The sequence below is a fragment of the Acanthaster planci genome, linkage group LG04 (assembly GCF_054643075.1).
Source record: "Acanthaster planci isolate LZ-2023a linkage group LG04, COTS_SCS, whole genome shotgun sequence".
NCBI classification, from domain to species: domain Eukaryota; kingdom Metazoa; phylum Echinodermata; class Asteroidea; order Valvatida; family Acanthasteridae; genus Acanthaster; species Acanthaster planci.
The window spans coordinates 1,775,367-1,800,540 of NC_141780.1; the positions used below are offsets into that span (position 1 = coordinate 1,775,367).

The 25,174-nt window shown below is 39.6% G+C and overlaps 2 protein-coding genes across 6 annotated transcripts in view; both read left to right on the forward strand.

Moving 5' to 3' along the window:
• The window catches only part of LOC110982150 (uncharacterized), a 48,297-nt gene extending 48,041 nt beyond the window's left edge, over nucleotides 1-256 (forward strand). For all 4 annotated transcript variants that reach the window (XM_087135605.1, XM_087135606.1, XM_087135609.1 and 1 more), the window contains one exon: nucleotides 52-256. In XM_087135605.1, the coding sequence (XP_086991731.1) occupies nucleotides 52-117 (66 nt within the window). In that variant the 3' untranslated portion in view covers nucleotides 118-256. The remainder of the gene's footprint in view (nucleotides 1-51) is intronic.
• Nucleotides 257-3,234: 2,978 nt separating this feature from the next.
• LOC110982087 (uncharacterized) lies at nucleotides 3,235-24,950 on the forward strand. 2 transcript variants are annotated; one of them, XM_022240239.2, is made up of 13 exons: nucleotides 3,236-3,633; nucleotides 12,311-12,365; nucleotides 12,687-12,857; nucleotides 13,025-13,149; nucleotides 14,105-14,240; nucleotides 14,487-14,540; nucleotides 15,707-15,891; nucleotides 16,836-16,943; nucleotides 17,230-17,326; nucleotides 17,893-18,012; nucleotides 19,302-19,451; nucleotides 19,687-19,824; nucleotides 21,229-24,950. In XM_022240239.2, exons 1-13 carry the CDS (start codon nucleotides 3,493-3,495, stop codon nucleotides 22,293-22,295), a joined length of 2,547 nt encoding a protein of 848 aa, XP_022095931.2. In that variant the 5' UTR covers nucleotides 3,236-3,492; the 3' UTR covers nucleotides 22,296-24,950. The 2 variants fall into 2 exon arrangements, with proteins under 2 accessions (XP_022095932.2, XP_022095931.2); XM_022240240.2 differs by lacking the exons at nucleotides 12,311-12,365; nucleotides 12,687-12,857; nucleotides 13,025-13,149 and having other exon boundaries at nucleotides 3,235-3,633.
• Nucleotides 24,951-25,174: the final 224 nt, after the last annotated feature.

The following is a 25,174-nucleotide window of genomic DNA, read 5'->3' on the forward strand; positions in this document are numbered from 1 at the left end:
GTATGCCCTGTTTTTCTCAATATCATTTCAAGATTGTTATCGTTATTTCAGATCTCCTCCTCGCAAAATCAGACCTGGACCAGTTCAAAGGCAGGAACATGGACGTGTGCAACATGAATACCCTGCTGACCAAGCTCCTGCCTGATGAGTCCGTTCGTCAGCCTGGAGATGTGGAGAAACATCAGCCTGGCTCTGTCTTTTCCAATCGAGACATACCCCAACAAGTGAGGGAACTCTGCCTCTTTGACTAGCCCCAGGATGAGCCATCGCCTGCCCCTGGAAGAGTAGTTTTCGACTCCAGAAAAGAGTAAAACTAATTAAGATTGATACTGGAATGATATTTGTTTTTAGAAAAACCATCTGTTTGAGCAAGAGAATTTGTGATTGAAGGAAAGACCCCCAACTACCTTGAGACAATTTGCTCGGGAACCAACTTGAAATTTCCACCAGAAAGATACACTCACAAACAAATTACCAGGTCTCTGTTACAAGTAAGAGTGGCATACAAATAACTTGGCTGTGACCCAGATTACCAGATTAATATGCAAGTTTAGGGATTTTTTTCCCATACCAGCTGTTTTTCAATAAAACCAGACATTAGAGGTTGGCTTTTTATTTAAGATGGCACCTTTATTTGGAGCAATATGCAATTTACGTCGTCATATTAAGCTTGTATAGTGCCCGGTTTTAGAGAAAGATTACAGCTGTTGCTCTTTAGGTTTAGAAGACATAATTTTTATTTTTCTTCATTTGAAAAACCTGTTTTCCATTGATTAAAAAAGCTTCTCTGTTCATCATTCATCATGTTCAAGCTTCTCTGTTCGTCATTCATCATGTTCCATATCTTTGTCTCAGAAGTTTCCAAAATTTGCCAAAATAGAGTCACTTCAGTAAAGTGACACATTTTGGCACTTGATCGCAACTTTCACCAAGATTGCCAGTAAACCTTGATAGAGGATTGTGGTGGCTGTGGAATGGATAACTTACCTGCGTATGGAAAAGAAGTAAGAAGTAATGTGTGCTTGTATTTTTGTGGAAATAACAGTCCAATGGACACAGAGTTGGTGTAAAACTCTGTCCAGTAATGAATGGTTGCATACAAGAGGTTCTATTCATATTGAAATATCATGCCTTATGATTTAACAAAACTACAACCAAAGTGAATGGTGTACATGTTTTTAGTTTACCTATATTGCATCCAATCTACATGTAAGCATCTTATCAGGACAGTAGTTAAACTTGACAAGGAACAAAACTGATATTTGGGAGGCAACATGGATGCCAAGATGTGCAACCTGACCCATGTAAAGCATTGCTTTTAATACACATCCTCTGCAGCCAATGTCCTTTTTCGAATCCAAGAATTTGCAGTTGGTGTTGAATTTGGGTTTGGAGGATATACTTGTATTATTGAGGAGGGAGTTCATTTTTGGTGATGAAAGAACATTGTTTTCTTATTGTCATTTGCCTCTTGCTATCTGTGCCATTAATTGTTGAAAAAGGGTTCAGGTTCTGTTTAGACCTGTGCTATTACATGTAAAAATAACATTTCAGGCAAAAGGAACGTTCATTGCTCAGAATGTTGGCCTAAGTGAAGCTTTGTTGTTCAAAACAGGGAGCAAAGTTTTTGGCCAAAAATTAAAAATAAGAGTGTACATACGACAGTGTTTTGCAGCTTTCACTCATGTCGCCCATGCACCTCTTCTACTCATTTCGTGCACTCATGACTTTTTAAGTTGAGGTTGAGTTGGGTCTGGATACTGTAATTTCAGCATGTGGAAAGATTGCCTCTTTCTGAGCTTACCTGTAAGTGAATCTACCAATGCAATAGAGTATACAGGGGTCATTCCAAATGAGTTTATATTTTATGGTACAGCAGCATTTTGAAACTATTCTTTCCCGTCCAAAATATTACTTTCCAAATTGATGTGACTGTGAAATGTTTATCAGTTTGCCTTCCTAGAGTAAACTACGCATTTATCATTCAACAGTTGATTTCTTTTAACCTATAAACCGGGCTTAGTCCAACGAGATTCTACGCATTTGCTACTCGACAGAGTCACGTAGAGGGTTGGACAAGTCCCACAGTGCACCAATTCCATCGCTACATGGTAGCACCATGAAACTATTGAAGTTGGGGCTCCCTACTGCTGGCATGTCTTCACTGCTTGTCTTGAGAATAAGGTCATTTCATACTTTCTTGTGTGCAGTTACTTGACAACAAACAAAAATCATTGTAAAGTTCTCACTGTAATGAACAGTCGCTCTTATAAATATACAACTGGTGTTGCTAAACAGTAGCAATTGTTTATGCATTTTTGTCTATCAATACTGTTCATTGGTTTTTACTTAATTCGATGTCATTGTTGAGGCTGTTGTGCGTGTTGTTAATCCCCCCCGGTTTGTCCTTTAAAATTTTGTTTCAATTACTTTTTCCCCTGTCATTTTGTTCATACGAGTTTCCTCCCATTGTAATGTGATTTTAGTTGGTCAGGTACTTTGTCCTAATGTACATCTAATACATTGTTGGTTTTGATATTCCACACCTGTATACAGAGACTCATGTTGTATTGAAATGTTTGATATGCCCAGACTAATAGCCATTGAAGTTTAATAAAGAAAGTTTACTTTTTATATTTGAAAAGAAGTGGAATTGTTTCAATTTGCGTGGTTTATTGGAACTTCCAGTTAACTTATTGGAATAACAGATAGCGACTACATTGTATACCATCAGCCAGAATTTCGTTATTATTTCATGCTTGGGGCTGTATAAATGTACACAAACACTACGTACATGTACTTTAGTGGCCCAATTGCGTTTTACTCAACGTAATCATACGAAAAGCGATAGTGTTCGGAGACTCGCCACTGTCAAACCCTCCAATAGAAAAAAAAATGAGATTGCATGCTTTGGTTCTGCACCTGTAATCAATCAATTGTTGCAAATTGTTATACTGAAATACTTTCGAACGAGCTTTCCAAATCGATGCAACAGCAATAAATAAATCGCGTTGAGCAGCCGATTTCGCAGAACCTGCTGCCCTTGACTTCGCACTTCATACAAACGAGCAATTTTCGCCAGAAGTTTGTGGTGGAGAAGCGCACGTACCAGAACTGGATGAACACTCGCTTATTGCGTAGTTATTGCGCATGTGCTGTTCACCACGTGGTGTGCCTTTTTGGACTTCGACCCGCGCGCTTTATCAACGTGCACTCAAGCATGAAGCACGACCACTACCCGGATCTAATCAGAAGTCGATCGCTGTTGTGTTTGCTTGCTGTTTGTCATTGATCCCATTGCGTGTGTGCACTGCAGTTAAATTAAAAGCGAACGCTTTAAAATGAACTGTTCGTGCTAATTGACTTTGGTGGTGATTGTCTGGAGAGCCAGGAAAGTGGGTTCACGCCTACCGCTACCAGCTGTCCGGGGGAGTTCGAAGGGAGCAGGACCCGGCTACACCACGGCGGTGCCCACTCATCACAGCGGAGACGATGGCCGTCATCGGTGTACATGTACGCGTTCAACTAGTGGTCATTGCTCTCGTCATTGGTGTGCTGGGGGTGTGGGGAGAATATACAAAACCTTTCTTTGATCCCGACTGTTTCAGCACAGACTGCTCCTGGTCGTGGGATGTGAGTAGATAATTTTTTGTGTGTTTATACTGCGACCATAATTATGCAGTACTTGAATCATGAAGCTGAATTAGAGAATATTTCCACTTCTACACACAGCTTTTATTATGTTCATACATGTACGTGTATCTCCAATGTTGCTTGCGTAATAATAATGGGAATAAAATGCTTTCATATTATCATTATTGTTAATGGGCCGGAAAGACGGATCTTCATGTTTGGTTGATTGCCCTGTAGGAAGCACCAGACTTTATTCACTGCCTTTTATATTAAGTCTTCCACAACTGTGAATTAAAAGGAATTTTGTAAGACGATTGACAGATCATGTCAACAGATCAACCAGTACATGTAGGCCTACACTGTAGAGCAGTGATCAATCTATCTCGCCAATCAACGGCTCGCACCCAACATCATATGAGCTATTGTTGACCAGCGTCCAATTATCAGGACCTGTGGTGTGGCATTTTTTTCTTATGAGTGATACATACATCCAACGTGAAGTAATATATGATAAATTTTCTGACATTACAGGTACAGTCTTTGCTAAAGTGTTCAAGTTGGGACTGGGATTTTGCAAAATACCAACTTCAATGAATATATGAAATCTGCTCCAAATGATAAAGTTTATTACCTCCAGAACATGGAACAAAACAGGACTGATATTTAACTCAACCATAGTTTCGGACATAAATACTTGAAGTTGAACCTTCTAAAACGTATTTTAATGACCTAACAGATACGTTACCACCATTGTAGTTATACGAAAATTGTTTTTGAAACAAAATCTGGTGTTGTCGGTATAGGCCTATGGAACTTTTTCCATTAGGGCACATTTTGCATGGGCAGTGACAGATCCAGGGGGCATGGGGGCACATGCCCCCTTCACCCAAAAAATAAATAAGTAGTAAAAGAAGAAAAGTAGGAGGGGAAAAAATCAGGTTGGGGTAGTGGTTCTTTCCTCATCTTCCACCTCAGTGGTCCCGGGTTCGATTCCCAGCTTGGTCCACATGTGGATTGCGTCCCTCCCTGATTAGGTGGGTCTTACCCAGAATACTCCTCTGGCGTTATCCTCCCACCTCTAAAACTGTAACTGCTCACTGTCTCATGTCTACAGCTTCTTCAAGGCTCGCGAGCGTACAGTGCCTGTACAGTGCTCAGTTGAGGAATCCTTGGTGTCATTGCCAGATAAAAATAATAATAAAAGAGGGAGAGACCCAGCTGCATAAAATGTGACAAAGGCGGAAAAAACAACAGACTCTGCTTTCGGAATACCCAACCTCCTTAATTTTATGGTTGTGACCCTAAAATTTTTAGTTCACGCCCCTCTTTTGAAAATTCTGGATCTGCCCCCGAGGAAGGAGGACACTTAAGATGCACTTGCTGTTGTTGGGCACAGTTAAAAGACTAACCAAGGTTGATTTTCCCCCTTAATGTGGGGATGGGGTGCATTGGGGTATGGGTCTCTAGCAAGGGGGGAGGAGAAGGTTTCATGAAAGGACTGATGTGTCAAAGTTTGTCACTTTGGGGGAATCTTGAGTTGTTTTAATGTTTTCATTTAAAAAGCCTCAAAAAGATTGCCCAGTGCATTTCATTTTGTCGTTCTTAATGCACCAAACAGGATGCAATAATGTAACAATGAAGGTGTGGGAATAAGAGTGTGTGAGTTAATATCAACAGTCACCAAAATGCACAGTGGCTGTCATTTGGAAAGTTCTCAACAAGACAAGTAATTCTAAATCTTGTTGGCTGTAACAGAGCCACTGTTGACAAATGCATTGCTATTTTAACATGTTGCTGTAATAATAGCAGGGGCGTGTCCAAGAATTTTAGGGGAGTGCACAAGTTTCTATAACTTTCTTTCACCTTTAATATGCATATGTGAGCATGTACATTGTATAGTGAACTGCCGTGGACTTTGATGCTAATTTAGCAGCGAGTAAGTGTTGTCATTTGATTATTGTTTGATGTACAGTGTATATCGTTTAAAAGTCACCAACTTTGGATAGAGGAATGCAAAAATAATGAAAGGAATTGAAATTTTAGAAAAACCAAAGGAGCAACATTAGATCAGTATTTTAATCCAGATGGGGTAGAAAATAAAATTAAGAAGTTGAAAAATCAACCTGTAATCAAGTTACCAGAGTGAGCGCATTTTCATGTACCGGTAGTTTCAAATGAAAAAAATTGGTGTGACCTGTGATTGTGTGCTAAAGCCTTTGTGTAGAACACACACAGTGTTTTGACCACTTCGCACAGTGGATTAATCGAACTGATAGATCCTGGTTGTTTTCTAAGTGATATACTTCCTTGTGCCACACCCAGCACTGGAAAACCCATTCTAACCATGGCCAGCCTAATATAAACTCACTTGAAAAGCATAATTTACAAAGTCTTTGAGAATCTGAATCTTGTTTGTTTGTGGCTTTTGTTTTATATTTATTGTAGAAGTCAGAGAAAACAGAGAAGAATGTGCAACTTCCATTTGGGTGGAGTTTTCAAAATCTGAATTTTGTTTGTCAGTTACCAAATTTGTCTTTATGAAAACAGATTAAATGCAACTTTTCAAATAACCAACAAAAAGCGTTCAAACTGCCATCTTTAAAGCAAACTCTGTTTAATTGTCAAATCAACTGTTTATGATTTTTTCTGGTGATAGAATTTTTTAATATGATCAGATCTTACATGAACAAAGTTGTTGATTATTTTTGATAATTTGTAATTGGGGTATCAATTCAGTGAATTAGGAAACTCTTTGTGCATGTATGATACACAATATGAGGTGTAGAGAGAGGTATTGTTGCAGATCATTGCAGGAGATATCGGACACATAAACAAGTCAGACACTGTACTAAATTTCCAAACTATTTTGATTTAGGGCTTCACCCTCCCTTTCAGGTGGTTTAATTAAATCACCTTTTGAGCGGCGAGATAAAACTGATTTGGTATAATTGTGAAAGTGGTCAGACGCCATTTTAGCAGAGAAGTTACACCGAATCAGTTTCAACAACGATGTCTGAACACCCCCCCCACATGCAAGTTTTTCTTTTAGTTTTTTCAGCAGTTAGATATTTGTTGAATTTATTCATTCACATCAAATAGTTTAATTGCTGTAGTTGACTTTCATAATGATAATCCACCTGAATTGAAACCTGCAGAAATACATGTCAGTTAAAAACAGAAGTTTTGTTGCCTGACTGTACTGTAGTGATCAAATTTCCTAAAGTTTTCCTTTTGGTAACAAACAATTAAATTTTCAATTACGGGTTTTTCCCTACAGGTACACCGATGTATTGCTTGTCCAAGAGTTTGTGAAAAATGAAAGACAAATGATTTACTTCAGCATAACATGACAACTTTTTTCTGCAAGCCTGTTGTTGATCCATTGTTTCTCATGCAGTCAGCTTTATTTGGTTATTTCACAGGCTACATATTTTCCCCTTTCACAAAAATGTGCTGGCTGGGTACATGTAAGATCACTTTAGAAACTGAATCGGTTTTGGTTTGCAAAGGGAAGGAAATGCCACACGTTCTGCAATGCAGCCCTCAGCATGGCACGGCTGGGTACCATTGGTTTTGAATGTGCCAACCTGAAGGACATCTATTGTGACTATTGACTCAGAGTGTGTCAATTTTTTTTTTCCTGAAGTGCAGACAATAGGCTGGTACTTCAAAACCTCTTGGGAAATGACAAGGGGATTTCCCCCCATGGGCCCTTGGTAGTCGGACAATATGGTCAGCATTTCTTGACCAAATAGCATTGTTTTTTTGGGGGGGACTACATAAAGTGGTCACACATTGTACAATAGATCATTGAAGAGTAAACTTGTTTGCAGTCAAACGAGAAAAACCAGAAAACTGCTGCAGACCCTACTTAAATTTGTTTTTCCCCAAATATTTCAGGGTAAAGTGAAACAAAAAAGGTAGTTGTGTTTCCTGTTTAAATAGGGAAGGTAAAGTACTGTTTAAGGTACATGTACTGATAGGTAAGTTAGTGAAACTGGGTAACGAGAAACAACTTAGGCCTTTTCGTGGTTTAAATTTGAAGATTGTAAACTTGTGCCGCAATCCATGCATGCTTTAAGAAGCTCTTTCTTAAAAAAACAGTTTACAAATCGATCAAGAGTATTGCCCTCAAATCAGTTTTTAAGGCAAACATTAATAAGTGGAAATTAGGTTTTCAACACATTAAAAAGTGTCTCAAAACCACAGATAATTGTTCCTGCAGAGGACAAAGTGCAGTAAATTCAAAAGTTCTTCTGCAAGCTGTTTTTGCTGGATTTCAGCGGTGTCATCTTTGATTCTTAGTGTATCAAATCTGATTGAAGCTGAAACATTTTCAAAGTGTGCACTGCCAACTTGGGTGACACTGATTGTGTTGGTTGGCCTAACAGGCGCGGCATTGTTAGGTTTTTCAAAGGGATTTTTTCCATGATTCTCTCCGCTATGCAGTCCTTAAAAGGCAGTCATATGAAAGGCCTGTTATCAGTGAACCAGTTGACCAAAGAGGAGTGGCTTTTGTGTGTATGGGGGGATTCCAGAGTAATTCATCAGGGTCAGTGATGAATAGACTAAACACAAAGAAGTTCAGTTTCACTTTTGAGGATGGCATTTCAAACTGGCAACAAATATCTAATTACATCAGGGCCGTCCAGTTCCTTTTTTTGTCACAATTACTGCAATCTCAACTTTTCTTGAAATGTATTGTCTTCATTACAGATAAAATATACTTATTGTGATATGATTCTGTAATTATGATTCTGTAATTGTTAAGATTTAAGTACAAATGTACACATAATGTATGTTCTTCAGAAATGTCTGAGTAAAAAGCCACCATGCTGGTGGATAGGTACATGTTCATGGGTAATTCCAGAAATTAGGGATCCAAAAGTGTGACACTTTTGGGTCTCTGTTACATCTGACCTTTGTTATTTGACATGGAAATATCTCTGGAATTGATTTCAAACTATTACTATTTGTTTGGTAGGTAATTTGCATTGAATCATCACTCTTGGAAATTTGGAAATATGTTCTGAACTTACAAAATCATATGCCCGATGTGACAGGGACACGAAAAAAAATGGACCCCTAGTTTCTGGAATTACCCACTTGCCTTTGTATTGGTTTTCCAACCTGTTATTTGACAATTGTTTTTCAACAACCCTTAAAAGCTAATATATACTGGTTTGTAAACGAACAAGACTTTTTCCTCTTTTGAAGGTGTGAGTATTCACACAATTACCAGTTCTAGCAAGTTACTAAATTGGGTCATTCCATTCCTAAAAACAGATCACATGAGTCAAGAATAGAAATCAAGATGCAAAATAAAGTAACTTTCTCATGCTTCAAAAGCATGTGGATACATTTTGAGAGCCAATCTACGAAAACAGCAAGTCCACGCAGATCTCTGTCAGATTATGTATGTTTCAAGTCAGGCATTTTACTTGAGAGGAACATTTTAATTTACAAATGCATTGGTGTACTGTGCATGTTGCCAGCTGAAAAGTCTTTCACCCACCCCATTTGTGGATAAAGGACTCCTTGGGTTAAGGCCAGTTTAAATTACTGTTTGGTGTGCATCACTCAGGTTGGAAAAAACTTGCCAGGGTAGGGAATGTATATTAAGTTAATAATTTCCGCATCTTTGCTGTTTGCAATGGAATGTGGGGGACCATGGTTGAATGCATGTACAATGCAAAATGCTTAATTATTAACCCCTCGACTTCATAAAGTATTGTTAAATTGAATCTAGTGCATGAAACATCATCATTGGCCTGAAGATACATGTGACTGGCTGATGTGGTGTTAACCCCACACAAATACCATATGTTTGACTCAGGACTACAGTATTGCTGAGCAAATAAAATCCAAATCCTTTCCCTATTTTTATGCAATGTAGGAGACTATGAAAGTGATCATCAATTTTCTGCTAGATATACTGCTCGAAGAAAACAACAATCTTTCAGACTATATTTACAGAACAGTATCAAATTGCAAACAAAGAATGTGGTCAGGTGTGCAAATCTAGACCGATAGCAGTGGCAGCCTACGGATTAATTTTGACTGACCTACTCAGCAACTGATAAAATGCCGGTTGCCCTTATGTTTCAGTGGAAAACAGGTGGAAGAGTCAGTTCAGAGAATCAGTTCCTGTTTGTTATTACCACAGATGAGTGGCTTGAATGACTGCTGTTCTTTGAAATAACACCCTTTGCCTCCGGTGAGAGAAAAAAACAATTACAGTTGACAAACATCAGAATTGAAATTGACCCTCCCCCACCAACTGTAATTAACCATTTTCCACCAGGACATTGATGGGAATATTGAAGTAGACGTGGCATTTGCTGGTCAGCAGTGGCTATGTAATTCAGTCACAACTGAAAGCAGCGTGACAAAGTAATTCCATTTAATGATCGCAAATGCTGTGCGTGATAAAGGAGGGAAAAATGAGGGTATAGCCATCCATTATATGCATAAAGACATTTCCAATGAAGTCAGTTATTGATTTATATATAAAAGCGTTAAAAATTGTCCTTTTACAATGAAAACTTATCACACCTGGCATAGTGCTATTGTAAAGATTCTTTAAATTCAATTGAAACAAATCTGTATAAATTGTTAATATTGTAGCACAAATTGGTCAACTCTTACTTCTTGCATGCATGAAGACTCTCCCATGAGAACAGTTTCATGTGTTGTCGGCAAAGTTCACGGTCAAGTGTTTGTTGTTTTTCACCATGGAAATCTTAGTTTTGTACAATTTAAGTGCTACCTTGAATGATGCATTAACTTGAATGTTTAGTGGGTGCAAACGGGGTACCAGTGCATGTGCCCTTGCTCGTTGGGCTGTTTTTGTCTGTGTGCAGAACCCAATTGGGCATATTAGCGATCCTATGATGTTTTGAGCACCCAATGGGCTATTTCCATTACCAAAATTGGGGCGCTTCATTCAGAGTTGCTAGGTGAATTTTTAGATCACTTGCCTCTTTGTTTATTTTGGATGCGGGTTACGGTGCGCCAAACAAGACAATTGAGCTTTCCAAACTGTAAGTAAGAATTAGTGTTATTTCCAACTAGACATGTTTTCTGAGCTATTAAATTAAGGCAAGTCAAGCTTGGATTTAGCTCACGCACGGTAATTTGTAATTCTGTTGTTTTAGTGGGTTTTTGCGGAGAGAAATATGCTGATTGTGGATTGGTTACTTTGGCCTGTTTAGGTCATTAGCAGAGGTCCTATCGCCTACCGAGGTAACTGAGGTCACAGTTTTGGAGGTACATGTACCTCCTTTGGTGTTTATTGAATAAACAGATGAGATAAGTTATTCCCTGTCTTGCGTGCTAGTTACTTGTCTGTCCCATAGGGTTGCCTGCAAGTGTGGATATACTTTCCACAAATGGACTCCCCGGGCTCCCCGAGTTGTTGAGAACCCGCGGAGGGGCAGTGTTTTTAAAGTAAATCTGTGACTTTCATTCAATGTCCTCTCTTATTTCTATTTACTTAATTTTTTCCAACTTTTTTTAATGTTCCCCCTTTTTTGAAAGGGGGGAGGATAAGTGCCTCCTTTTGGCACTTGCCCTCACCTCTTGCCAAACAGTGTTATTGACAGTTGCTAAGCAGCTGCATAATGTTTATCCTTGAATACAAACGTATTGGCCATGTGTTCTTTCTGATTGGCCAGAAACTGAAATTTGCAATGATTGTAAGCCAAAAATTTGTCAAACAGTAGGCAGTTCTTTTGATTTCTGTGGTTAAAGCCAAAAGCACAGACTTTGGCTTAGCTAAATTCTTTAATACAAAGCAGATTCGACCCTTGTTGATTCGACCATGATAGGTTAGGTCTTAGCTCTAAGACTGGCCAAGGATTTTCAAAGGGATGATGATTGACATACATTGGCTTAAACACAAGCAGAGACCTGAGGGCTTAGGGAAAGACGTGAGCAGAGACCCGATGGCTTAGGGAAAGATTTGAGATTAATTTGAGGAAACAAAAATTGGGATTTTTAAATGAAGATTCTTAAGATGCTCAAATCCGTTGATGCTGTGAGGCACACCTTTAGGTATTGTTCATTTGAACCTCTTTTTCTCCTGCCATTCTTAAGCTCCTATGTATAACATAAATATCTGCACATAACCAAACTTGTTTTTAAATGTCATGTTTAGTTCTTTTCAGAGCCACACATGCTCAGAAAGAGAGATCCTTTCTTAGTGCCACCATAAACCTCTAAACCTCAATGTCACGTACATTTTATAGGAAGCAGAACTACATGTATTTCTTTTTTGGCTGGGGTTCAGTGCTTTCTCCAAGCCAATACACGGGAGAGAATGAGCATAAGTTTTGCTTTCCGAATGATTATTGGAGAAAGCCAAGTTTGCATACATATTTTGCTTGCAGTACTCGTATCTGGGTATGATCTTCATCAAGGGTAAATATGGGGAAGGATTCACTTTTGCTTTCTGAAGCACTTGGCTGTTTTCAGCCATTGTTTCACCTCAATTCAAGTTTGGATTTTTTTCTTTCTTGACCTGTTTTTGAACATCTGATCAAGAGTCATTATCTCATTGATGTCATTTCCATTTGCCATTTTTCATCTGGCTAATTATATCGTTACAGCTTCTAATCTTTCAAAATTCACTTCACAGATTACTCATGGGTCATTTTTCTTTTTGAACCATGTTTAGAGTCCAGATCCAGGCCGTCAATATTGTGAAAGGGTTGTGTTTGACAGCAGTCTAAGTAAGTTCAGGAACTTTTTTCTGTGTTGGCTTGAGTTTTCAGTCTTGTTCATTCTCAAAATGGTAACAGAGGCCGTGTCCAAAATGGGATTCCAGAGCTACGGCTAGGTCTATTGTCTGTGCGTTTCCACGTACTTTCAATGAAGTGAAGACCTAGACCTAGCTCTAGACAACAGATTCGAATGCAGCCTTAGACTGCTTTAATTTGAACCACGCTATAAAATACCATCGGTTTATACGTGTATACCTCATATGTAAACCGTAAAATTTGACCCAGCGTATATCATGTTTAAAACCTCATGTCATGGTTTTTCCGATACAGACGTTTGCCAATATCCGTTTAGCCTCCCTCTTACGCCAAATGAAAGGCCAGGAAAGGCCGAAGCTGTTGAGGTTGCCGACTTCAACAAGTTATTCAGGCCTCCTGGATGCCAAGATTGTACCCAAGAACAGTACACCTGTCTGAACATCACGTACAGCATCAATCAATATTGTGAGTGTGGATGATGATTGTGGCTTTTAGAGAATATTACAGATGAGTTTAATTGCGCTGCATTCCGCAGCTAGGTTTCATGAAGATTACATGTTCAAGTCCTAATGATATCTACAAACGTGAAAAAAGAGGCAACTTGCCATAATTTTGCTCTGTTTGATCCACAGCGGCAAATAAAGTGAAGGGAATACAGTTTTCTGTTCGTGGGCACGATGACGCGGATCTGAACCTCAATTACTGCATGAACCTCAACTTCAGCGACCAAGGCTTGCATTACTATGCAGTGGAAGACGTAAGGATATCACATAAGGCCTATAGTGTGACCACTTGCAGATGATATATAATATGACATTGAAGTGGTCAAAAACCTTCACTTTTTTGCCACTTGACACCGGAACATGTAAATACATAGGCATTTCCTGTGTTGCCAAGCTGGGATGATAAATATGTTTTGTCAAATTCTGCATGCAGTAGCAGGTGATGTCTATATGGTACTCCCTAAGCTTGAGTGATTCCCATAGAATTTGTACTTGAGGCTCAAACTATAGTCCATGAAGGCTGAGTGTGTGTGTTGCCTTCAAGGGGCCGTGTAGCAAATATTGTTTAGCAGCACTGCTGTTTTTATTTTAATATGGCCATATTTTGGAGGAAAGTTCATGCAAATTCTGAACAAACAACCACTGGAGGTCGACATTTGTAAAGTCCAACTAACTGAAAGGACTGCGGTTGGGGTGTGTCATTTTTCAAAATGAGCTAAGCCATTTCCGGCTGAAAACAGTTCCACACCTGTGGTACAAGTGCGTTATCGAATATAGCCTACCCTAGGCCAGTGGTTATAAGAACAAGTCAACTGACCATGGATACAGGACATGCCTTGTGCAGCAGTCAAGCTCAAGTTCCAATGGATCTCACACTTTTGTTTCTTCCTTCAAAAGACTCCACAGGCAAAAAAAGGAAAAGCTTCTACTTAAACGTGAAGACAGGATTCAACTGAGATAAAAAAAGGAATAAAGACCCCCCAAAAAACTGCACCTGACCGGAACCCATCACCTTGTGCATAGTATGCGCACTGCTGAGGCATTGTAAAATGTCACTGATATTGTTGAAATGTCATGTAGGTGGTGCTGCCTATAGTGAACAGTGCTAATTTAGAAATTTTGTTATGGTCGCCATAACTGTGGCTATTGCATTTTCAAAAATTGACCTGCCCTTCCAGTTATGATCTATTGTGTGTTTTTTTTGTGCAGCGTTTATTCTCCATTGAGTGCTTCTGTGGCTTGAAGCCTGGTATTTCGTATGGGGTCACCGTTCGAACATTGCCTGTGGATGACACCCCTAATGATCCAGATGACACTAAAGTTGAAATACCTTATATACCCTCAGGTATGTACATGTAGACCTTAATGCACAGATATTATGTAACTTGACTGTAGCTAGAGTTTGCTATTAGTTAGGCCTGTGACTTGTTGTGTTTGTGGTGTGCAGTAAACGTGATCTGACTATTCTAGTTTTTCTAAACTAGTTTCTCCTGGGGAAGGGGGAAAGCTCGAATCTCACACTTCTTTGTTAAGTGGCAACCGAGGTGCTTCCCGAGTGAGACTTTTTTCCCATTTTAATTTTCTTTCTCAGATTGTGGTCAGCCAGACAAAACACAAGATGTTCGCTGTCAGACAAGTGCAGAGGGTAGGCTTTCCGACAAAGTGTGCTCTAAAGAAAATCTACCATTTTAAGGTCGACTCTGGTAAATTCAGGGATTTGAATAAATGTAAACTATTTCTTTTCGAAGGACCACATCATATTGTACTGTGTTTAATACCGTAGTTTCCTACTACTCACAATTGTGTCAGGTTGGTTTTCATTTGTTGGAACCAGTTAACTGCTTAACCTTTTGTTTTGCTTGATAGATACATATAGAAACACATCTTTTGTTTTCTCCAATGCTTTCATGCTTTTTTGTTTAACTTTGAAATATTCTCAGAATACTGAGCATTGATTATATGCTAATTGATTTTTGCACTGTGTGTTTATTAGTGCATACAGACTGTGTCGTAGGGTGCTTGTGAGGGCTTCTTACATTAGTGAAGATCTGTACGACTAGTCTAATGCTAATTGCCTCTTGCATGGTGTGGCTTTGGTTCTGTGGGCATCTCGCACCTGCAAAGATTGGCTTTTCTATTTGAAGACAGACAAAGAGAAGGATAAACACTAAACTTTTCTCCAATATTGTTGCAAGAGACTATGTTTGTTTCTTATAATTGCAACTATTTTGACACCATTAGAATGGAAATTGGACATAGTGTTAGCAAGGAGCGCATTTTGCCAATATGTGTCAGCTAAAAGCTGTCTTTATTGATTCACTGAAAACACAGGCTCCAGAACATGTGAGGCCATGATCTTGAAATGACCATAACTATAAAACCTTACTTTGGATCGAGTCTTCATAGATGCACTCGTTATGAAATCTTGGGCTTAAAAATGTAAGCCCAAACACATGAATGGCATGTGGATAATTCCAGAAATCAGGGTTCAATATGTTTTCGTGTCCCTGTCACATCTGACATATGATTTTGTAAGTTCAGAACACATTTTCTAATTTCCAAGAGTGATGAATTAATACAAATTACCTGCCAAACAAATACTAATAGTTTGAAATTAATTTTGAAATCAAAAGGTCAGATAACACAGACACGAAAATGTCACACTCTTGGACTCCTAATTCCTGGAAATACCCATGTCTGAAATTGGCAATTTACTTGTGTTTGCATGATTTAGAGGTTTGTTTTCAACCTTTCCATGCATGATTTTTAATTTGATTAAAACTGCCTTTCCCACTACTAACCTGCTTACAGCTCGTTGGTCACCAGAGTGTTTCCATGTGACCCAGAAAGCCAGCAGTGGTGAATACGACATAGTGGAGATTATTTTTGGTGTGGCTCCAGTGAGCTATAACTTCAATCGATATGGACTGTACATCTATGAATATGCCCCAGATTCTCCCCTAGGGCGGCCAGAGGATTCAGAGTTTTTATTCATGGTGGGTGCTGTTGAAGTACACCTTTACAATTAGTTCGTTGCATTTTAGTACTACCTAAAGTCATGTTGTCGAGCTACGACTCTGACATGAACTATTTTCCAGCCCTCCCTGGCTTAGCTTGACCCCACCTCCTGCATCCTCACAGAGCTTCCCGCAAGACAGAAGAAGAAGTCTTCCCCCCTGCCTTCGCAGGTGTGGCATGTTGCTGTTCCCAACATCTGAATCCCAAAGCTTAATTCTACCATTGTTTCCCCATAAGTAGATGTTCCAGCATTGAGATGCGGAAAGTTACTTAACTAGGCAACAAGTGTGTGACTTGGGTTATAATGTTCTGCCCCGTAGTTTAAACTGGTTCCACCTCAGTTGAGATCACTCTAAAGACTATCAAGAGATTAGCACAAGATCAAGAACATGATGTTTTGGAGTTTGTTTGTTTTTTTTATTGTGTTTGGGTATTTAGTTCAAGCAAAATATTAACTAATTCATACACTTTTTGGAAAAATGACCTTTTTGTGTGTGTCAGTAAATTCATAAAACATTTATCACAGAAGTCAGTATTATGGGCTATGTTAGAAGCAGAAGCGTTGGAACAGAAAATGAAATCTGTCATATATTGGACATCGACAGGTCCTACTGCGGATTTTTCTCTGTTTTTTATTAAAATGCAAAAATAAAGAAGTGAATACAAAAAAGGCCAACTTCTGACAAGCAAGTGTGAAAGCCTGTTTGTATACACATTTATGACCTGATGAAGTAAAGCATTCATTATACACTTACAATATATAATGAATCATCTTTACAAGCATGAAAATTATGAATGGTACAGTCAAGATATGGTCCCAAAACCTGGCGCATTTTAAGGTTTTAGTCCGAAGAGATTTTTTGTGTGAGATATAACAAAAACTAACAGTTTACAATCTTTTTACTCCCTTGTGGTTGAACAGAGTTCTGTTGCAGATCGTAATTGCTCAAGTTCATATGAGCCAACATTACAGCACAGATTTAACATAACAGGCTGGTCTGGCAGCCTGGAAACCGACTTTGTTGCCGTGGTAAGTCAAAGTGGTGTGTCAGTCCATCAACCATTATTTGCCACGTGATATGCACTTAGGGGTTCCTTTGTATAAGATGTAATCCTACAATTTTCTGAAAACCAATTTGGCCCAAAATTGTAAGGTTTCCAACTTTTTTCCTGTCAACTGAATCAGCATTTATGATTGACCATGTGTAGGAATTTTTAAAGTCACAAAGTCACAAAGTCACAACATTAACATGAATGCACAAACCTTAGAAGCCTTTTTCTGTATATATACTTTTGCTGCTGTTTTTTCTCTTCAGGTTCAACCCAGACCGACCTCACAGAAACAGTGCTTGAATGTAGAGGGCGACGAAATATCATGCAAGCGAACCTACAGTAGCCCATTCCATCTAATAGGTGAGGTACATGTATAATTCAAGTCCTCCGACAGCTTCATACAATTTACCGGCCATCAGTTAAAGTTGCATTCCAAGCACAGTGTATCCACTCTAGACCCAACCCCCACTGTGGGAAGGTTTTCCCATCGGCACTGGAGTACATGCCCACTGCACCCATAAAGACCGTACATGTCAACCAAATAAGTTGCACATGCTTTGTCCAAGTGCATTCACACATTCGTACTGCAGATACCAGCAATGTCAACACACCTCCTCTCTTGTTTCTGGAATAGATAGGATCCAAGTTATTGCCAAGCTTCAAAACTTGTGTCAAAATGAGAGTTATGTTGAAAAAGGAATTTATGAAGGGGGGAGTGTTTTGCTTTGGTCATATCTTTCTATAAAATTGTCTACCATATCCTCTAACATCTTTGGGTTATGGATTTGCCTGAACTAAGGATTTCTGAGGTAACACATAAAGCACGGAATCCTTGTTGGACACATACTACAATACACCAACCGTTTGCACAGAATTCTGTCTTTGAGATTCTCTAAATTTCTTTGCTCTCCCAAACTCTTGTCCAGCCAATCCTTGCAAGGGGAATCCATGCGGGGAAGCAGCTGTGGGCCAATGTATACCAAACCAGAAGATATACACCTGTAACTGCACTGCTGGCTACATGGCATGGAATCAGACTTGCCTAGGTAAGAAGCCAAGTACCAGTGGAAGATACCTCTTTCAATGGAGAGTGAGTCAACAACTCAACTAGGTTGCACTTCAGGTGTTTTTAAAAGGAAATCCCTTCAGCAGATTTAGTACTGATTTATGTCATAAACATCCCATTTGAATGATGTGACATTGTAAGGTCTTTTATGCCTGTAGCATGCATGAAACTCAGTCAGTCGTAAACCCCTTTGATAATGATGGGATGCTACTCTATTAATACGAGTGTACTCCTGAATGGGTCAACGGCTTAAGTATGACCTGCGAGTCATTGAGAGTATACTCTCGCTAGAGGGAGAGTATTAAACTTCTGCACCTGAGTGTCATGCGCACGCATCCTACTTGTTTTAAAAGGAGTAACAGCGCGAACGTGATAAAAATACGGCCAAATTAGTTCGCTTGGCTACTCTCATCTCTCAAGAGCCCAAGTGTTCGCCCAGCACTGAATTATTCATATTGCTGCAAAAAGATCTAGCGTACCGGCCAATGAGACTGTGTGTTTTCATGACGTACATTTTGTGAGACACAGGTATCCAATTGCAATATTCCTTCATGACATCATGCTCCATCAGCGACCAACTCGCACGCGGGCAGCCTCGCCACAGTGGGCGGGTGAACTCAGACTATCAATCGTGTCATGCAGCTAGTGTTGAAAATCATAAGACAGACGGAAAATTTAATAAAAATGTCTCTCCATGACACAATTTTTGTTGGAAAGATTACTTACATGGATGGGGGCTCCCGTTGATGAGTCTTGCAGGTACACACTGGCCTACATGTGCATGCCGTTTTGCGTCATTGTCATCCATGGTGATAGAAAGCCTTTTAAAAATCCCTGGATTGATGCTTTCATCACATGTACATTATTTGCTTTTATTAATCTCACATGCACATTAAACATGTTTTCATATGACAGTGAAGTTTATTATTCTAAACACATCACAATATATTTGATTAATTATAACTGAGAGATCTTTTTGATATAACATCAACCACGCTTTTACGTGTATGCCCATACATGCATACACGTGCATATGCATGTACATGGCATTGTACAACAATGCACTGAAGCCATTGCACTGCGTGCCGCCTACAATGAATTTCGGATACAACGAACGTTTCTACAGGGTCCCAGGGATCTCGTAATAACGAGAGTCGACTGTATATGTATACATGTCCTTTTGTCTTCATTTCACAGGCTTAAAATCATCGTAAAAGCTTCACCATAAACCAACCATTTTCTGTAAACCCCTTTTTTTCATTCATTCAGTGGACCCTTGTATGGTTCTGGCAGCAAATGAAAAGGACTCGATGCATCAGTGTGAAAATGGCGTTTGCCAGTACACTAAAAAACGAATGGACTATTACTGTACATGCTCTGATGGATTTGAGTATCAAGAAACACAAAAGAAATGCGTGGGTAAGTCAGTGCAGAATTTAGGGACATATAAACTGGTTAAACTACAAGTACTCATCTTTCAAATTCTCAATTTCAAATTGTAATTTGAGTGACCAAGTGGAATTTCCAATGACAGCTAGGTGTTTCTTGATTGAAGTCTGCAGCAACTTCCATGTACTTACAGAACCCACTGACAGAACCGGTGAGTGAAAATGTGAACACTTAATGCCGAATCACCGTGTTGCTCTATCCACAGAGAAGACCTCAATCGGAAAGATTGTCGGCATTGTGGTTGCCAGCTGTCTAGCCGGATTGATCCTGTTTGTGTTGGTGGTTTTTGTGATTCGCCAGAGACGCCATCCACCAGAAATTCTGACTAAACCAGAGTCACAAGGTACTCATTTGTACGGTAGTTTACTGAAGTGCTCATACAAGTACTTATGTCTTAACAGCAGCGCCAAAAAGTCACAATTTTTACGGGCAGTCATGATATTTGCTGCGCTATTTTATCTTCTATCTATTTTATCTAAAACACCGCCGTAATATTTTGAAGGTTTAGGAGACACTGGTATTTATTAGGGCCTACTGATCATCTTTAAGCACTTCGCGCTAGTGGCAGTTATCATAGTTGATGATGCTGGGGTGGGATACTTATCATTTGTTTCTGGTTTCAAAATTCTTTAAAAATTCTTCATTTACTGGACACTTACACCCACAGAAAGGACTGTCTGGTTTCTACTCTGATCTGACAGACAACATATATTGACACTGGGGTATTTCAGCCAGGCCTGCTGCCTTGTAAAAAGAGCCCAGATTGGGCAGTGTTACGTATTTTTCTTTTGTTCACAAAGCTGGCACAGTGCGTTGCTGACCTCTTTTCAATAGGGGCCAGATTAGCGTGCAGCGGTACTGTGTGGCTCATCGCTGCGTTGGTGGCACGCTTTTGTCCCTGGTGGTAATCCGCTCGCGCTAATTCCCCTAAACCGTGGTATGCTGTTTCCAAACAAGGCTGGTTTATCTCCACTATTGAGATTGAAAAAATGTTGGTAATGCCCAGCAGCCTGGTCTTTTGTTTTGAGTGCGTTTTTTTGTTACAAGTCCCAATTCCCTTTGTCCGATTTCGGAGACCCCATGCCACGCGTATAAAGAATATGTGTCCGGTACTGGAAATCCCAGCGGCAAGTGGTTAAAGGGTAGCTATAATCAATATTTTTGAATGCAAACCTCCGAAATGCACTTTTATGTCGCGTTTGATTTTACTTTCCACTTTGGTTTTTATTAATGATATTTCCATATTTATGAGCAAAGTTGTGATGACATCCCAGGAAGAGGCCTCAATGTTACATTGATATATTTACCTGGACTCAGTTTTCTCTTTGCTGATTTATTGTTATGTACATGCATAGCAATAAGAAAGCATCAGTTGCTCTCTCAGAAATGTTTTCAGTTACTGAATTCTCAGTTCACGATTTGAACGGAAACACCTGTGCTCTAAACTGTGTTTTCCCTAGATGACTTCACAGCAACAGCGCCCTCATTTGTCCAGGAAAGCAGGGATACGTTTAATTGTTGAAAAGTATGCACTTTTCAATGCACTTAACCAAATAGGAAAGTAAACCAGTTTTCATACATTGAAGATGAATGCAAAGTAGAAGAAAAATTGTGTCAATTCACAATCTCAAGGTGAAATTTTAGCAGATACAATTTCTTTGTCCCCTGTCTTAAAATTCACAGTTGTGAGGCACAAACAATGGCATAAAATCAAATAAGCTTTTTTGTTTGGTTTTTGCTGAATTAGATGGACACATAGAAGAAGTTCGTCGTAGGTCTAGACGTGTCCTGCCAATTTACTCGGATGACCACCCCAAACACAAAGCAGTCATTCAGTGCTTCTGCCGCTTTCTGGAGGCACACTGCCGTTGTGATGTTTCTCTGGTGGACTGGCAGACATCAGTGGCCCCCACTATCACAATGTGGCTTGACAGTGAGATTGAAAGGGCAGACATAGTTCTGCTGCTGTGCTCCAAGGGGACGGGTAAGAAATACAAGGACAAGGCACGACAGAAGGCGACTAGAAGCTCAGATGGAGTCTACGGCGACGTGTTCGTCCAGGCACTCACCCTTCTTGAGGCACATTTCAATCGCGATGGTGCCTGCGAGAAGTTTGTGGTTTGCTTCTTTGACTACTCCAGTGAGGAGGACATTCCTGCTCCGTTCAGGTGCTTTGCCAAGTACCGCCTAATGAAGTGCATGGAGACCCTCTTCCTGCGGATTCACAACAAAGTCAAGGACAGCCCGCGCTCCAAACGCCACGTCCCGGACCTGGAGGAGTTCGCATACCCAAATCTGCAGATGGGGAAACCACTACATGATGCTATCGAGGCCATGAAGGAAGTGATCAAGAGAGAACCCAAGTGGTATCACAATAATAACAATGGCAAAGGAACCCGGAAGGTATTGTTGGAGTCGCCCAGGCCGAGCCTGTCCCAGCAGCCCCTGCTGACTTCCATCTCTCCCCAGATCTCAATGGATTCAGCTTATGACAGCAACAATTTCTTCAAGGACACAGCCTCCTGTGGGGGCAGCAGCAATGGATCCGTATTTGAAAAGATGTTTGAACAGTTAGACTCTTTCCCAGTGAAACGGCAAGTTGATGATGGCACCCTGCCGGACGGCTGTCACGCCTTACAGATGCAGGGTCACCCTGACGACAAACGTGACCAGCCGGTAACATGTTTCTTCTCTGATGACATGCACATCACCATGAATCAGGCTTCCCAGGATTACTTGTCGTCAGACTTCTATTCAGATGTCCAAATGGCTGACATCGACAAGAAAGATGACAGGGCTTTCACATTTGTTTAAAACTGAACCCTCCACACTCTAGACAAAGCTTTTGTAAATATTCTTGAAATTACATCATCTGACCCAGACAATATTTTTACCCAGGCAAACCTCCATTCAGAGAGATTAAATGCATATTTAGATGGATAACAAGTATATCATATATATTTTGTATCTCTAGATTGATTTTTAAGATGCTCTTTGCATCGGGGAGATGCTAATTTTAATTACGGGTTTTGCCCTTACATCTGACTCGGACTGGCCAGCTGACCTTGGCAAGCTCAGTGGTTGAGTGGTTAAGACATCTGCACTAGTAAGCAGGAGGTCATGGGTTCAAGTCCCACCCGAGTAAGCTTGTGAATTTTTTCACAAGCTGTCGGACGAGTATACAGCATTTATATAAATACATTGATTTTACAAGATTATCGACAAATCACATATATATGGGACTGATGTAACATGTTTTAAATTTTGGTATTTTTCAGTCAGAAAAAGACCATGGATATAATCTGTATGTATTGGAAGCTATTCAAAGTTTGTTTAATTATCTGGAAATATATTTTTTGTGTGGACTGGTGACAGATACATGCAGTGGTCATTATAAAAGAATTAATTATCAATAGTTTTTTGAATTTAGGGGATAAAATTGACAACACAGCAGGAACCCGACTACCATTTCTGTGTTGATGGCAGTAACTGAGATTTTTTCTTAAATTCTCCAAAGGTAATTTTGTCTTGAGTTCAAATTTGGCTGATCAGTGATATGTGACAGTGAGAGTGTTCAGAAGCCTTAAAGCAGAATGGGCCAGCGTCCATCAAAACACGGGGCTGTATTAGCTGTTCTGAAGAAAAAAGTTACAGTTGATCATCATGCAGTCCGTCTCACAAGTACAAACATTGATATCATGATGGGCAAGAAGTAGCATTGTTCTTGGATTAAAAGGACCAGGGGGCGAGGGCAGATCTAGGACCAAATTTTTTTTTGGAGGGGGGAGAATATTAAAGTAATCTTACTGTGGCTATTCTGAGGGGGTGTTTGCATTTTGGGACTGTTACATACTCTCAGATGGCAGGAAAATAGAAGAGAGTACTAAAATTGCCCCTCTCTCATTCCTGGAAAAACCCACTGTGGGGGTGGGGTTATAATGGATGGCTCTCTCAAGAACCTTTTTAAATAGCTCTATCCACATAAAAGCAATGGGTATCACCACAGTACAGATGGAAACACCTGCCACCCCCCCAAAAAAATAGCATTTGAAATTTTCCAGGGTAGATGGGAGTTGCCAAAGGAGGTGAGGTTGCCACACCAATCCATTCATGCTCCCCTGTGTTACTTACACTATCTTTGTGAGGGAAATATTCCTGTATTTTGATACAAAATCTATTTTTGAAGCTTGACCAGTGGCCATCCCATTTCCCAACCATCATATTTTTTGTATGTAAAATGAACGGCCAATGTGTAAAATATTGAAGAAGCAGTTGTCTTTACTAGTTTTTATATGACTGTTTGGCTTGCCTTACTTTGGGGATAGAAATATGTTTTTTGTAACACCATAAATACACATTGGACATGCTACTGAAAAACTGTTTCCAAGGTGATTGAGTTTAAGCATGAGTAGTGTAGGCTCAGGGTCTAATGACGGGGCGAGCTAATAAGGGGGTTGTGACAAAATTTTCAGAGTGGACATTCGGTGAATTTGATGTTAGACTCAAGTAGTACAATGGTCATGTTGCTTTCCCATAGTGGCATTACATGCTATCATACCATGTTGAGATAAAAACATTACGAAATGGAGTTTACTCAGAATGCATAATTTTGTAATAGAAGAAAGTATGGAGAATTTCAGATAGAAAACAGAAAACTCTTTCCTGTCACCTGTAGGCATATTCCTCCCACTGTGGGAGGTACAAGGCAGTATGTATGCTGTAGTAGAAAAATAGGCATGGTTGGAATGAAGAAAACTAGGTGTAAAAAAACCACTGATTTGTCCACCTTGGAGCATTTGTTATCCCCAAGACTGGTGACCTGACCTGATTTTGAAATCAAGAGTTACAAGGAGTAGGGAAATAACATGTCTTACCTACCCTGATATATTTTATACAGATTTCCTTAGTAGTGCTGTACTTAACCTCAGCTCGAGGAAGTAAGCTTGAACTTAGATTAAATCCCAGAGGATGTTTATTTTTTATTATAAAGCTTTTTAAAAGATGACAAATGATGCACTTGAGCAAGGTGGCTTTTATAATTGTTACCATTTTGCACAGATTTACATGTTGCTTTCGTTTGACATCACAGCCATCAGGAATAAAGTAAACAATTTCTGAGATATGTCATATCTATGTAAAAATCGATAAAAATCTTTTGTGGCTATAAAGGTAATTTATTTCATGTTCAAGTTTGAATTAGCTGATTCTTAAACCAAGACGAAAACAAACTAGCAAAGGAAGCTGACATATCTCTCTCTCTGAGTTGAATATTGTTTGCTGAGCAGAGTTACCATGCCAAGTTTTAATGGAGAATAAAATGACAGGATTTTCTTTATTGCAATTTTAGTATTTACACTTTTTTTTTCACAACAGCAAATTTAGCTGTTAGTACACAGAAAATAAGGTTTTGGATGTTGTTCCAGATGACTGGTTACGGGCCAAAGAATAAATTACAGACTTTAATCCAAATTCGTCTATGATATTCCTCTCTGCTATTTCTCTATATCAGACCATTGAGGAATGAAGAGTCCTCTATACATAAAACCGTCTTCGGTACCGGTGACGAAGTGAACAACTTACTCAGTCACCCAAGCTGATGCTGGGTCTGTTTTGTTCGAGCTAGGCCTAGGTCTCAATCATGTTGAGGACACACATGTAACATGCATGGTGCGAAGTGGGCGATCTGTGTTTAC